Genomic DNA, 15,575 nt, shown 5'->3' with positions numbered 1-15,575 from the left:
ATGATTTTACACCATTTATTGCTTTATTGGTAGTGCTTAGTGTGTATTTGACCATCTCTATCCCACTTGTATATATCCCAAATTAAGTATTTTAAGTTATTGGACAATCTTTTATTAGCTGCCACCTTTAATTTCATCTAAAAGTATCACATTCACTCAAAAATATTTAAACACGCTGAAACTTTATAAATGTTACTTCAACAGCTATCTTATATCCTTTTGTTGACTTTACGTGTATATTTAATCTCTCTCCAAACTACTGAGTATTATCTTCAATTTTTAAATCATTAGCCTTTTTTGAACCACCTCATTTTTTTTTCTTTAGAATACATTTCAAGAAAGCAGATGACTAGGTTAAAGGGCCAGGACTTAAATATCCCTATCTAATGTCCTGACTTAGGCTTAGCAATGTAGCTTGCTGTGTCTGTATCTCAGTGACTGTGTTTTCTTAAGAGATTCATAACCAAACTTTGGGCAGAGTGCAGAGAATCTTATGAAAGAAAAGGGAGATAGAAAGATCTGGAGAGGACAGGAGCTCTACAAGGAGAGCAACAGAACCAAAAAATCTGGGTACAGGGATCTTTTCTGAGACTGATACTCCAACCAAGGATGATGCTCAGATGTAACCCATGGTAGCTCAGTATCCAAGTGGATTCCCTAGTAAGTGGAACAGGGACTGTCTGTGACATGAACTCATAGGCTGGCTCTTGGAACACTCCGCCATCCTGAGGGGGGTGCAGCCTTGCCAGGACACAGAGGAAGACAATGCAGCTAGGCTTGTTGAGACCTGATAAGCTAGAGTCAGAGGGAAGGGGAGGAGGACCTCCCCTATCAGTGGACTTGGAGAGGGGCATGGGAGGAGATGAGGGAGGGAGGGTGGGATTGGGAGAGAATGAGGGAGAGGCTACAGCTGGGATACAAAGTGAATAAACTGTAATTTATATAAAAATTAAAAATTTAATATAAAAAGATGTTCATCAGAGACAGTGCACTAAAGGGATTCAGGCAGCACAATCTCCCTACTTTCCAACAAAATACAAGTAGAACTGGATTTCTAAATGCAAAATAAATTAATGGTGAATCATGCTGGGAGTTTTCCTGTTATCTCAAAACAGAGCAGAGATATTATGGTGATTCTTTGTTTTTTTAAATCTTTCTATTGTTCATACATAAGCATGATAGACATGCATGAATGCAGGGTTTTTCCTTTGCATATATGAAAGCACACATAATTTTGGGTATGTGTGCACCTATGTGCTCCTTCAAATGGAGGCCCACAGTTGATATTGGATATCATCCTTGATTGCTCTTCCTCCTTATTCATCAAGGGAGGGTCACTCAGTCAGTTCCAGAGCTCAGTCAGATAGGCAGTCTCTTGAGGCAGTTTGCATTGGGAATCCTCAGTTTCCGCTGTCAGGAGGCGAAATTACAATGGGCCACCACCTCAGGCAATTGCTAGGGTTTCTAGAGATCTGAATTCTGGTGCTTGAGCTTGCCCAACAAGTACTTCATCTGCTGAGTTATCTCCCCAGCCTTCATATAATAAACTTTCACAGAAAAAAATTCAGTGTCAAAGAAAAGGAAGCAGAAAAAGCAACATACCAAAGAGTCAAAGAACAGAAAATTTATATTACAAAAAGTGGACTAAATCCAAATTGTTGGAAATAAATGGGTAAAAGTCAGAGAATATGGCTCACAAAATGAAATAAAAATGAAGAGATTTTTTAATATAATATTTTATTTTTATTAATTACAATTTATTCCCTTTGTATCCCACCTGTAGCTTTGCCCCTCTTCCCCTCCCAATCCTACCTTCCTTCCTTCTTCTCCTCTCATGCCTCTCTCCCAGTCCACTGATAAGGGAGGTCCTCCTCCCCTTCCCTCTGACCCTAGCCTATCAGGTCTCATCAGGACTGGCTGCATTGTCATCTTCTGTGGCCTGGTAAGGCTGCTCTTCCCTCAGAGGGAGGTGACCAAAGAGCAGGCCAATCAGTTTATGTCAGGCAGCCCCTCTTCCCATTACTATGGAACCCACTTGGACATTGAACTGCCATGGGCTACATCTGTGCAGAGGTTCTAGGTTATCTCCATTCATGGTACTTGTTTGGAGTATGAGTCTCTGGAAAGAACCCTGTATTCAAATTTTTTGGTTCTGTTGCTCTCCTTGTGGAGCTCCTGTCCCCTCCAGGTATTTCTATCTCTCCCTTCTTTTGTAAGACTCCCTGCACAATGCCAAAAGTTTGGCTATGAGTCTCAGCATCTGCTATGATACTATGCAGGACAGAGTCTTTCAAAGGCCCTCTGTGGTAGGCTCATGTCCTGTTCCCAGTTTTCCTGCTCTTCTGATGTCCATCCTCTTTGCCTTTCTGAATGAGGATTGAACATCTTACCCAGAGCCCTCCTTCTTGATTAGCTTCTTTAGGTGTAGAGATTTTTTTCTTTTAATTATACCCATTCCAAAAGAAACTCACAGTAAGTGGCTTAGGGAGGTGGTTCAATGAATCACATGTTTGCCACATAAGGGTGAAAATCTGAGTTTGGATCTCTGACACAAGCATAAAGCCTATAACCCCAGCTTTCTACTGCAGGTTGAGAGGCAGAGATAAAGACTCTCCAAATACTCATAGGTTGATTAGTCAGAGATATTCAGGTCCAAACAAGAGATCCTGTCTGAAACAAGATGGAGGCTGAAGACTGACATTTAAGGTTGTCTCCGACATCCAAATATTCATTGTGGCATTCTCTCTCTCTCTCTCAAACAAAGACAGGTGTTTTAAAATTACTCAGAAATATAAATTTTACCCATCATACACTTAGAAATTACAGCAGGAGTTTAAGTTGTCATCACTTTTAAAGAGGCTGAATTGGCATCAACAGTCGAATCTTACATTGCTGGTAACCTTACCTTCCTCCTATATTAATCAAATGCAGGGTCCAGGAGGGTTCTGCTAGCCCTTTCATCCAGTTCACCTCTGCTGAGGAACCCTTACACTCACCATGCCACCTGTCAGCCTGAGTGCCAGCTCCTGCAAGCTCCTCCTGTGTCTTTAGCCTCTTGTCTGTCTTTATGTAGTAATCTGTCCTAACCCTTATTATATGATGACACCTCCACCAGACCCCTCAGAAGAGAGAGTTCTATCTCCCCTGAATATCTTCTTTTATATATGATCCTGACCAGTACAGCTAGGTTGCAATGTCCTTTCAAGGAAGGACAAGAAGAGAGAGGGGGTATTTATTAATGCATTAGTATAATCTGACATTGGTGAGATTTCAAGGCTTTTGGAATAAATAAATAAACAAAGCATAAGCAGACATTAAATCACCCTGCCTGCTTTCCCAGTATGCTAATTGTGGTATCCCCATTCTAGCTTCTGCAGGAAGCCAGGCATTGTTAGTGAGACAAACAGCACCGTCAGACATACTGAAGGCAGCACTGAGCACCTCATAGGGAGATTAGCTGATCTTGACCCCTGAATATCACATAATGTTACCTGTGCACAGGAGAGCGCAGGTGGGGTTAAGGATGACAGAGAGTGTGAGAGAAAAGAAGCACACTTAACTATAGTATTCTGAGTGGGCCATAAACTATTCTTTCAAACTAAAATTAATGTGGCAGAAGCCCAAATGATGTTTCAGTGGGTCAGGATGCTTGCTGCCAAGAGCTAGAGGTAGATTCTAGCATGCACATGATGGAAGAACAGAACCAGCTACACACACACAAACACACACAAACACAGAATTTCTCAAGATTTTAAAAATTATGTGTCAATAATGAGTTTCCCTTTAAAGCTGAGACAAATTCTGTGTGTAGTGGTGGCCATAACTTTTATGGTGGAAGGACTCAGTTCATACACTTGGCACTCAACAGTTGCAGCTGGAATGGTTATGTCTTTCTCTTCTCCTGTGTGCAGAAACACACCCTGTATCACCACTAGCTTCCTCCCAAGCTCATTAAAGATCTGCTTTTTTCATTCATAATCTTCAAAATATGTGTATGCATAAATTATTATGTTTTTTAATGTGGAAACTTCTTTTTTTTTTCAATCTTATTTCTGTAGCAAGTACTATAAGCATTCCTGTCACCATGCAATTGCTTGTGTACTGTAAACATTACAGTTCCCATCAGGAAGAGGGGTAATGTCATTTGAGCTAAAACTGGTTTCTGTAATCTGAGGGAAAAGCCTGTGCGTGACTCTTGCAGAAGGCCTGGTAGTATGCACTTGTAGAGGGAGAGCTTGAGCTGTGTTTGTTTAAGGAAACTTCAGGTACCCAGTACTCAGTGATCTTGATGGGCAAGACTGAAAGCATCCCAGGCTAAGATCCCATTCTTCCTTTCTTCCTTGACAGATGAAAGCAAAGGCTGGCTCAGCAGCACTGAGCCCTCAGCCATGCTGGGTAGCCTTCTGGATGACCAGCACTGGCACTCAGTTCTCCTAGAGCGTGTGGGCAAGCAGGCAAACTTCACTGTGGACATGAACACACAGCACTTCCGGACCAAGGGTGAGACCGATGCCCTGGACCTCGATTATGAGGTGAGTCAACCCTCTCAGCACGTTTCCAGGAATGGAAACGAGGTCTGTAACAGAGCTTTTAAGCCCCTCCACCTGGGCGAGGCTCCAAGGAAGGGTCTCCAAGGAAGAGCTGCACAGAAGTCTGGAAATTCAAGGGCCAAGCTCTGGGTCCCTGATGAAGTATCAATTGTCCAAGTAAAACAAGTAATTCTTTTTATATGCTGGGTATACATGTGTGTGTTCGTATGTGGGTGTGTGGGTGTATCCTAGATTAATTTTTGTAGCTGTGTTAAAAAATTCTGGTATTTATTTGGTTTATGATTCCTGATTAGAATCCATAATTTGAGAGAAGTCAAGGCAAGAACTTAAGTTGCATCCACTGACAAAAGTAAAGAAAATAACTGCATTTTTCTTCCTTACTTATTCTCAAGTATTTTCTTCACTTTTATGCAGTTCATGGCCCAGCCCACATGATGGTGTATGTCACATTCAGAGTGGGTCTCCCTACCTCAATTAACAATCAAGATGGTGTCCTAAAGACATGCCAGGGCCAGTCTAATAAAGACTCCTTTGACTCCCTTCCTAGGTGATTTGAAGCTGTAGCAAGTAAAAGTTTAAAGCTAACTATCAAAATATGTGACACTTTTTAAGTGTGTACATATATCTGTGTGTGTGTGTGTGTGTGTGTGTGTGTGTGTGTGTGTGTGTGTGTTCTTGCAGCCTCACAGTTTTGCTGGGTTTTGGTTATACATAAAACTATTAATTTTTTAATAAACAACTTCAACTAGTTGGAGTAATGAAAGATACAGAAAATATCAAGGAAATCCCAGGTGAGACTAGCAAGATGACTCAGCTAGTAAAGGGATTTGCTGCCAATCCTGATGACTTGTGTTTAGTTTTTCCGAGCCACAGAGTAGAAGTCTAGCTTTTAAAAACCTCCAAGAGTTATCAAACCTGTGTTGCTAGTGGGTCTCTGGCCTTTTACCTCTATGCCCACTGGAGGCTTTAACTATTAGATTAGACCTGTTTTCTCCATTTCTTTGCTACTAGAAACTAAATTGAGAGCCCTGTAGAAAGAGATCAGTAGAATGCATTAAACTATGCTACAAAGAAGGCTTCAGGTCTTCTAGTTTAATCGTCAAAGTGTCAGAGAACAGGGTAACCAGTGGACAGTGGAGAGAAGAATAGGACTTTGTGGTGGGGGTGAGAGAAGAGGGGGCACTTTGTTCACAGAAAGAGGCACATGTATAGAAGCAGGAGGCCGCACTGGGTCTTGACAGAAGAATCCAGTTAGCCTGGAAAGATGTGTGTGCCACATCCTAAAGCAGGGATGTGCAGCACCACAGTGGGCAAGGCTTAAAATAGTAGCAGCGCTATGTGGAAGTGAGTTAAGCACAGGAGGACCAGAGCTTAGATTTTTAGAAAAATTGAAAGCTTCCTGGTGGACATGTCCATTATTAAAACATAAATTGCATGAATGGGAAAAATAGGTTGGACATTAAATTAAATATGTTTGAGGAAATAAATTCACTAATATCTAATTATTTTTCTGTGTAACTATCTCTCATTTATCTACGTACACAACCAGAACTTTTGTAATTGTTCTGTATGAGAAACATCTTATATACGAAGATGCTGACCAACACTGAAGGTCTGACTCATTGTTTTATAGATGTCCTGGACCAAGAATGTGTATTAGTGTCTAAGTGTGAGAGTCTGTGTGTGTTTCTGAGTATATCTGTATGTGTTACTTGGGATTGAACATACAGCATTCACGTGCTAGGAGGCTACACTATCAGGAAGCTGTATACATAGTCCTTTTTCATTTCTTAAATTAATTTCAATTAAAATCATCATATTATTTGAAGAGAGGCTCTCATGTAGCTGAGACTGGAATTGAAATCTTTTAATACTAATCCCTCTGCCTTTGCTTCATGCAAGACTACAGGTGTGTTCCTTATACAGTCCCCTTCATGTGGTAGTAAAGATGGAACTCTACCAAAACAGCTGCACCCCAGCCCTAGTTTTTTCTTTAAATTTAAGAAAATATTCTACTCAGTTATCTGCCTTAGCCTACTGAGTATGTGAGATTATAGGCCTGTCCACCATACAAGTCTGATTTTTTGCATTCTTAAAGGATCACAAAGAATAAGGAATAAAGAATCTGTGACAGAATTTTTATTAAAGATAAAAGTATAAAAGATAAAAGTATCCTATATCATAAAGGATCAAAAGCATTCTATAAGAATCAGCTCACTATGTTAGAACATAAGAAAGATAAATATATTGTTTATCATTAAATTGCATGCAATGGACTCTTTAGTCAAAATAAGCTTATGAATTTGACACACACACAAAGATGTATTTGTAAATACTTGGTGTGTGTGTGTTTGTGTGTGTGTGTGTGAATGTGTGGTGTGTATTTGTGTATGCATTGTTCTCACTCAGGAAAGCAAGATTCTAAATATTTACCAGCACTTCACCTGTGGCATGGAACAGTGGGAGTGAAGATATATGACTAAGCCAGAGGATGCAGAAGAGGCTAAGTGAACACATTTTGCTCTTGCAGAGGACTTGGGTTCAGTTCCCAGCATACATATGGGCGACCCACAACTGCCTGTGTCTCCAGCTCCAGGGCATCTCAGGTCACCTGCACTCACATGCACATATCCAATCCTCACAAATAGATGTAACTGTTTTTAAATAAATAATAAGTCAAAACTAGCTGAGGAAGAATATATAAGTCTTTTTAAATTTTTAGTGTAATAAAAAAACACTAAACAACTATTCATAGGATAGCTAGCAATTATAAACATTTGTTTCAAGGGGCAGGAAAATCACGACTACTAAAAACATATTAAATAGCAACTACTTAGGTTTCATCCAGACCTACTGAATCAGAAATTCTGGGAGAGGGATCAGCTATCTATCCTCAGAAAGCCTACAAGCAATTCTGATGCCCTCCACATTCTGAAGGTCTCTCTCTCTGATTGTTACATATAGCTTGGGCTTGAAGGTGAGTGAAATAAATATATGGGTAATTGTCAACTTTTGTTAATTGTGAAGTAGAAAGATCCTATAATTGTCTAGGTTCAAGACTCCACACACACCTGTAAGAAATTATCTGGTTAGGTTAGCATGTTTGTAAGAGTGTTTTTAGTCAGGGTTTCTATTACTGTGATAAAACACCATGAACAAAAGCATCTTGTAGAACAAAAGGCTTATTTCAGCTTACAGTTTTAAGTATCTGTCCATCATCTAGGTAAGTCAAGAGAGGCACTCAAAGCAGAAAACATGTGGCAGGGAGCATGCAGAGACCACAAAGGAGTACTGCTTACTGGCTTGCTCCTCATGCCTTACTCATCCAGCTTTCTTATATATGTTGGGACCAGGACCACCATAAAATGAATGGCACCACCAATGTGATATGGGATCTCTCATATCAAGAATCAGTCAAGGAAATGCCCCACAGGCTTCTCCACAAGCCTGTCTTGTAGGATTCTTTTTTTTTTTTTTTCAATTAAGGATCATTCTGTTCAAATGACTCTAGCTTATGTCAAGTAGACAGAAAATGAGCCAGGGCAGAGTGCTGGTTAAGTTAATTGAGCTGGGAGCTCATTCCCTGTGAATGACAGTATTCCCCAGGATGAAATCCTGGACTGCATTAAAGGGTGAAAATGTCTCTTAGCTGTGGGCACCATGTGACTATCAAGCTCCCTCAAAATCCTATTACTTGGAATTCTCTGCCATGATAGATTGTAACCTCGAATGGTGAGCGAAAATAAACCCTTTCTTTCTTAAGTTGCTTTATCAGGGCTAATTTATCAGGAAAATAAACTAAACTAGAAGGAATTGTTAGACAGTGACTAGGAAACCTTGGAACACAATTTAAGACCCTGCTGGGAAAGGTTATGGATAACAGTTAAGTAGAAAAAAAATAAAGGAGAAATGGAGAAATTAGGAACAAACCTTTTCTTTTGTCAGGCATCAATGAAATCCTTAAGAAAGTTCTTTGTCTTTGATCCCAAATTCTGTTCAGTATATTTTATTTAATATATGCCATTCAGTAACTTCAAAAGACATATTTGCATATTTGACTCAAAAGGCAAGATGCCAGGCAGGTATTTTTCAATCTTTGAAAATGAAAATTCTTTGAGTACCCATCACTTTCCTTTGTCAACTTGTTCAATTGACTGAAGAAACTGAGATCACAGTAAATTAGATTTACCTTAAAGCACAGTGGTGTCTTTAATGAACTTGAAGACATCATTGAGAAAAAGAAAACCATGAAATCATTTTTCAGTCTCACCATTATTTTTTTTAATACTTTAATGTCCAAGGAACTGTTCCAAAATCTATAATCTTATCTAAAATACTACTGACTTGCAATCTCTTTTGCCTGTGTATGATCTCATTAGTGCAGATATTCTATGGGCTTACAGCTGTGTGGCATTGAAATGAATGTGAGTTTTTAGAGAAATGAAACTAGTGGTGTCGCTCAGTTCATGAAGTTAGAGCTGCTTCCTTCAGGCATGTCTTGCCTTGTGAAAAACCCTCCTTGAGAGTGGAACACCTTGAAATATTCCTTTCAAGCAACTGCTGCTTCAGGAGCCTCAAACATTTGCCAGAATATGTGGACAGGTTGCTCTAGACATCATAAAAGAAGACATATTGAGGATGGTGGCAGACACCCACTGTACTGAATGGCAGAACTTATGTATCAGAAGTCTCTAACCTTGAAGATTTACTTCAAGGAGGTGGAGGGAAGAAAGAGACTTCTGAGAAGAGAGCAATGTTCTATTCATCTGTTTCCCACCCACAAGGTGGTATAAACTTCAAAGATAAGAACTAGAAATTTCAGTTCCCCAGAAGCAAAAACACTGCAGCTGTTAGAAGGAGCAAATTGCCATCTTTATTGAGGATGAGTTCCATCACAGTGCATTCTGTTAAGTAGAAGCCACACTCTAGCTTCTGCCCTGTGCTCAGTGTACACAGGAGATGTAGACACCTGCAGTTGGAAGGATACTGGGTCATTTCCTGGGATCCTTTCTCAGAGCATACCAGGATATTTTTTTAGATTTCTTCTATTATGGTTTATGTCTGGGATAATTGAATTATGCAACTCTATCATCATTTACAAACTTTACCAACATGTAGGGCAACTGGCCTTAAAATTTGGTAGCTACTGATCCTTCTTTTACACCATGTGGTGATTTGAATGAGAACAGTTGCCATAGGCTCATGTTGTTCCCCAGTTAATAAAATTATTTGGGAAGGATTAGAAGATATAGTCTTGTTAAAGTAGTTGTGTCACTCAGGGTAGGGCTTTGAGATTTCAAAATACCCAAGCCATTTGCAGTTAGCTCACTCACTCTGCATAGTACTTATGGATCAAAATATAATCTCTCATGTTGGTGCTAGTTTTTATTCTATTATAATTTGGTTTCTAATGCCTCTACCTTTCTTCTCCACCCCCTATCCCTCCTAATACCTTCCAACATCCAAACACTAGGTAGGAGAGAGAGAAGGTTTGTGGGAGAAGGGGCAGAGTTCTCTTTGGTTATTTACAGCTGGTGAGGGTCATTAGGCTTTGGGGGAAGTACCAATCTCAGTCTTCAGGATATCTAGCAGTCCAGAAAACCAGCAACAGCAAACACAGAAGGATGAACCAGCAACAGCATGCAGAACAGCAACCCTCTTCTTTCCCAGAGTTTCCCTTTGTTCTTTTGACAGTCTCCTGGAAGCATTCCTCCCACTCTTGGAGCATCCCTTGAAGAATCTTCTTTCTATCTCTGGGCTTTGGCATGTATAACCTCTCAGAATGCTCAGAATTAAACTGTCCATCATCAGCAAGGACTATGCCCCTCTCTGAACCTCAGGAGGCTGTTACCAGATGGTAAAGATGATACCAATATCCAAGCCACATGAGGCAATTATCAGCTGTGGACAAACTAAAATGAGCCCCTTACTTAGGATTAAAACAGAAACATATTAATATAACTGAGTTTTAAAGGAAACCAAAACTTCCACTATACTCTCAGCTCCTGCAGCAGTCCCATCACCGCCTACCTGCTTCTGTGTACCACTCCATGATGGTCATGAACTCTAACCCCTTGCACCATGAGCCCCAATACACTTTTTTTCTGTGATTTCTTTCATTATGCTATGTTATCACAATAATAACAAAGTAACTACAGCAACATTATGGATGTTCATCATGAGACTTTATAATATTTTGTGACTAATACAGGGTAGTCTTTACCATCATAAGATATTTGTGGCTATTTGCTTCCCAGATGAAATATAGATCAGGCTTATAGAATTCTGTCTGTTGATGATCATTAATATTTAATATTGATTTACCTTTTAGTTAAACAATGGTTATTCCTAAACCTGCTGTATACCCAAATCACCACACAGAGACTAGGATTTATTTAATTAACCTAGAGCACAATGCTGGACAATAATTACTCCATCCTTAACCTCTAAGCCCTCATTGCTTCCTCCCATTCAGATTTCCCACATTATACTTGCTTTTTAATCATATCTTAGGTCCAGTTCAGTTCTCCTGATATTTTCCCATCGTCTCCTCTTGAATCTCTCCCCTCAGATCACTCCTTCTACTCTCTTCTTTTTCCTCTCCTCTGGACCAGGATGTCCCACTCTATTCTCTCCATCGCTTGATATTGACTGATTGTTTTTATTGGCAAGACAGAGAACTAATGGTAGCATGTTTACATAAACTTGAGACAGGTAATGCTTAGAATAAGCATCACAATGCAATGTGTGGATTGAAGCCAGATAGTAAATTAGAGTAATTAGAATTTCAGTGACCAAGGGTAAATGATATACATTCCATAAGAACATTATAGCAACACCTGTTAAAGAAGGAAAAGCAGAGAGAGGACAAACAACTCCTAGGAATGTCTTTCAGACTCACATCACTGAACATAAACTGTCCAAATGCTGGAGCAAGATGACAGCCTTTCTCTTTCCAGCCTGAGATGAGAAACAGTTTAAAAAGATATTTTGAGGATCCTTATAGTTCAAGAAGTCCTTTCTTTATCCTGTTTTATATCATTATCTAACACATATCACAATTCATAGGTATATTTTAAAAACAAGTGGTTTGCAGCTAGTACTTTATTTTTATACATTTTTTCCTGGTATGTATGGAATGACTAGCTGCAAACCACTTGTTTTTAAAATATACCTATGAATTGTGATATGTGTTAGACAGTGGGCAGCCTTGTCTTGTCCCTGATTTCAGTGGGATTGCTTTAAGTTTCTCTCCGTTCAGTTTGATGTTGGCTATAGGCTTGCTGTATATCGCCTTTACTATGTTTAGATATGTGCCTTGTATCCCTGAACTCTCCAGTACTTTAAACATGAATGGATGTTGGATTTTGTCAAATGCTTTTTCAGCATCTAGGGAGATTATCATGTGGTTTTTTTCTTTCAGTTTGTTAATATGGTGGATCACATTGATGGATTTCCGTATATTGAACCACCCCTGCATACCTGGGATGAAGCCTACTTGGTCATAGTGGATAATATCTTTGATGTGTTCTTGGATCCGGTTTGCAAGTATTTTGTTAAGTATTTTTGCATCAATGTTCATAAGGGAGATTGGCCTGAAATTCTCTTTCTTTGTTGAGTCTTTGTGAGGTTTAGGTACCAAGGTGATTGTGGCTTCATAGAATGAGTTTGGTAATGTTCCTTCTGTTTCTATTTTGTGGAATAGTTTGGAGAGAATTGGAGTTAGCTCTTCTTTGAAGGTCTGGTAGAATTCTGCACTGAAGCCATCTGGTCCTGGGCTTTTTTTGGATGGGAGACTTTTGATGACTGCTTCTATTTCTTTGGGGGATATAGGACTATTTAGTTGATTTACCTGGTCCTGATTCAGCTTTGGTGAGTCAAATCGATCAAGAAAATTGTCCATTTCATTTAGATTTTCAAATTTTGTGGCATATAGACTTTTGAAGTAAGTCCTAATGATTGTTTGGATTTCCTCAGTGTCTGTAGTTATGTCCCCCTTTTCATTTCTGATTTTGTTGATTTGGGTGGTGTCTCTCTGCCTTTTAGTTAGCTTGGCTAAGGGTTTGTCTATCTTGTTGATTTTCTCAAAGAACCAGCTCTTGGTTTCATTGATTCTTTGAATTGTTTTATTTGTTTCTAATTGATTGATTTCAGCCCTGAGTTTGATTATTTCCAGCCGTCTACTCCTTTTTGGTGTGTCTGCTTCTTCTTTTTCTAGGGTTTTTAAGTGGGCCATTAAGTTGCTTGAATGAGCTGTCTTGAATTTCTTCTTAAAGGCAACAAACCAAGTAATCCACTTAAAAAATGGGGAACAGAGCTAAAGAGAGAATTCTCTGCAGAGGAATATCGAATGGCAGAGAAGCACTTAAAGAAATGCTCAACCTCATTAGCCATTAGGGAAATGCAAATCAAAACAACCCTGAGATTTCACCTTACACCCATCAGAATGGCCAAGATGAAAATCTCAAGGGACAACACATGCTGGAGAGGTTGTGGAGAAAGGGGAACGCTTCTCCACTGCTGGTGGGAATGTAAACTGGTACAACCACTCTGGAAATCAATCTGGCGCTTTCTCAGACAACTAGGAATAGCGCTTCCTCAAGATCCAGCCATACCACTCCTAGGCATATACCCAAAAGAGGCGCAAGTACACAACAAGGACATTTGTTCAACCATGTTTGTAGCAGCTTTATTTGTAATAGCCAGAAGCTGGAAACAACCCAGATGCCCCTCAACTGAAGAATGGATGCAGAAACTGTGGTGCATCTATTCAATGGAGTATTACTCAGCAATGAAAAATAAGGAAATCATGAAATTTGCAGGTAAATGGTGGGACCTGGAAAGGATCATCCTGAGTGAGTTGACCCAGAAGCAAAAAGACACTCACGGTATATACTCACTCATATAAACATACAATATAGAATAAACCCACTAAAAGCTGTACATCTAAACAAACTAAGCAAAAGAGAGGACCCTAACTAAAATGTTCAATCCCCATCCTGAAAGGCAAAGAGGATGTACATCAGAAGAAAACGAAAATAGGAAACAACCTCGGAACCTGCTACAGAGGGCCTCTGAAAGCCAGAAGAAAACAGGAAACAACCTTGAAACCTGCCACAGAGGGCCTCTGAAAGCTTCTGCAGTATAGACTGTCAAAGCAGATGCTGAGCCTGATGGCCAACTGATGGGCAGAGTGAATGGAATTTTATGTAAGAAGTGGGAAATAGTAAGAGCTGGAGGGAACGGGAACTCCACAAGCAGAGCAACAGAACAAGATAATTTGAACACAGGGAACTTCCCAGAGACTCCTACTCCAACCAAGGACTATTTGTGGAGATGACCTGGAACCCCTGCACAGGTGTAGCCCATGGCAGTTCAGTGTCCAAGTGGGTTACATAGTAATGGGAAGAGGGACTGCCTCTGACATAATCTGATTGGCCTGCTCTTTGATCACTTCCCCCTGGGGGGGGAGCAGCCTTACCAGGCCACAGTAGAGGACAATGCAGCCACTTTTGATGAGAACTGATAGACTAAGATCAGAAAGAAGGAGAGGAGGACCTCCCCTATCAGTGGACTTGGGGAGTGGCATGCATGCAGAAAGGGGAGGGAGGGTGGGATTGGCAGGGGAGGAGGGAGGGGCTTATGGGGGGATACAAAATGAATAAAGTGTAATTAATAAAAAATAAATAAAAGATTTAAAAAAAAAATAAAGTACCTAAATTGAGAAAGAAAGTAAAAAGGGAACCACACAAAATCCCAAAACTAGCTTAAACTAAAATATCTGGTCATTTAAAAACAAATGTGCATAAAGCTCAAAAGATGACTCATCCAATAATAATGCATACTGTTCTTCCAGATAATCCAAGCTGAGTTCCAAACATAAATAAGGGTGGCTCTCAATTCCCTGTAACTCCAGTTTCCAAGGGGTCTGATGATGTCTTCTGAGTAACTGCACTCATGAACAAGTATGCACACACACACATACACACAATCTACATTATATATATTACGTGTATATGTAATAAAATTGTAAAGGAATGAATTGACAATATGAAATAAATATATGCATGATATTTACACAACTCCATGGTTAACATTATTGAAGTTTTTGAGAAAAATGAAATAATAGTTATATTATTTGAAAGCATGGAAACCATTTTCATTACAGCAGAGATTCCAGAGCACCAGCAATAAAACATATGATAAATTTCATTATTATAAAAAAATTAAAGTCCTTCTATTTAAAAAATGCATGTTTGAGGGGGGTTCAAGATGACAATGACTAGTGTGTATTGTATCTAAGAGGCAGAAAATCAGAGACAGAGAAACCTGTGAATAAACACACAGCTATATTCAAAACATTGATTTTAGTGCGTTCCAGACCGGGGGGGCACCCCAGGGATTAGGGACAATCAGATCCTGCACCACGCCTCTGACTGTCTCCAAGGACCAGGAGTAACAAGCTGTGAGGCCCCGGCCCTTTCCACATACTCAAGCTAGTGCAGGCACCCAGTTAGACGGACTTTCCACTCTACAAGCCAAACATAGGATCCACCAACACCCCTCAAGAAAACAGCTTCTGGATTCTTGGGATAGCAGGACAGCGTCCCAACCTATAAACCATGGTTTTACTGATACTCCTGTGGAAACAAAGTGAACAAAAAAAAAAAAAAAAGAAAGAAAGAAAGAAAAAGAAACATACCAAATTCCAGATCCAAAATGACAGACAGAGCCCAAACAAATCTTGAGTCCCAGGTGCCCAGTGTTTGGTAGACCTGTTACCTGCAGCTCAGCTGCCTTCTGAGGTACTGGATCCCCCATGGCTACTACCTGAGGCAGATGGGCCTTCATGGCTGCTGTGGGAGGTGCCCTTCCTTGCCCATAAAGGCATCCACACCCAACACCCCCTGTGCTCCTAGGTATCCAAGCCCATCCCCCTGCCCTCCAAGGCAACAGCACCCTTGCTCCTGTCCTTCATGATACCTGTACCTGTGCCCTGCCTTCCTTAGAGACACATCTCAGTGA

The 15,575-nt window shown here is 40.1% G+C and overlaps 1 protein-coding gene across 2 annotated transcripts in view; it reads left to right on the top strand.

The window, feature by feature from the left end:
- LOC129672188 (contactin-associated protein like 5-1-like) overlaps positions 1–15,575 on the top strand; it is a 715,327-nt gene that overhangs the window by 368,858 nt on the left and 330,894 nt on the right. For both annotated transcript variants that reach the window (XM_055601503.1, XM_055601502.1), the window contains exon 6: positions 4,348–4,532. In XM_055601503.1, coding sequence (XP_055457478.1) covers positions 4,348–4,532 — 185 coding nt within the window. The remainder of the gene's footprint in view (positions 1–4,347; positions 4,533–15,575) is intronic.

Source organism: Psammomys obesus, unplaced genomic scaffold, assembly GCF_907164565.1.
Source record: "Psammomys obesus unplaced genomic scaffold, mPsaObe1.curated_primary_1811, whole genome shotgun sequence".
Lineage (NCBI taxonomy): Eukaryota > Metazoa > Chordata > Mammalia > Rodentia > Muridae > Psammomys > Psammomys obesus.
Note: the sequence above shows the minus strand (reverse complement) of the source record. Positions and strands in the feature narration are given on the sequence as shown.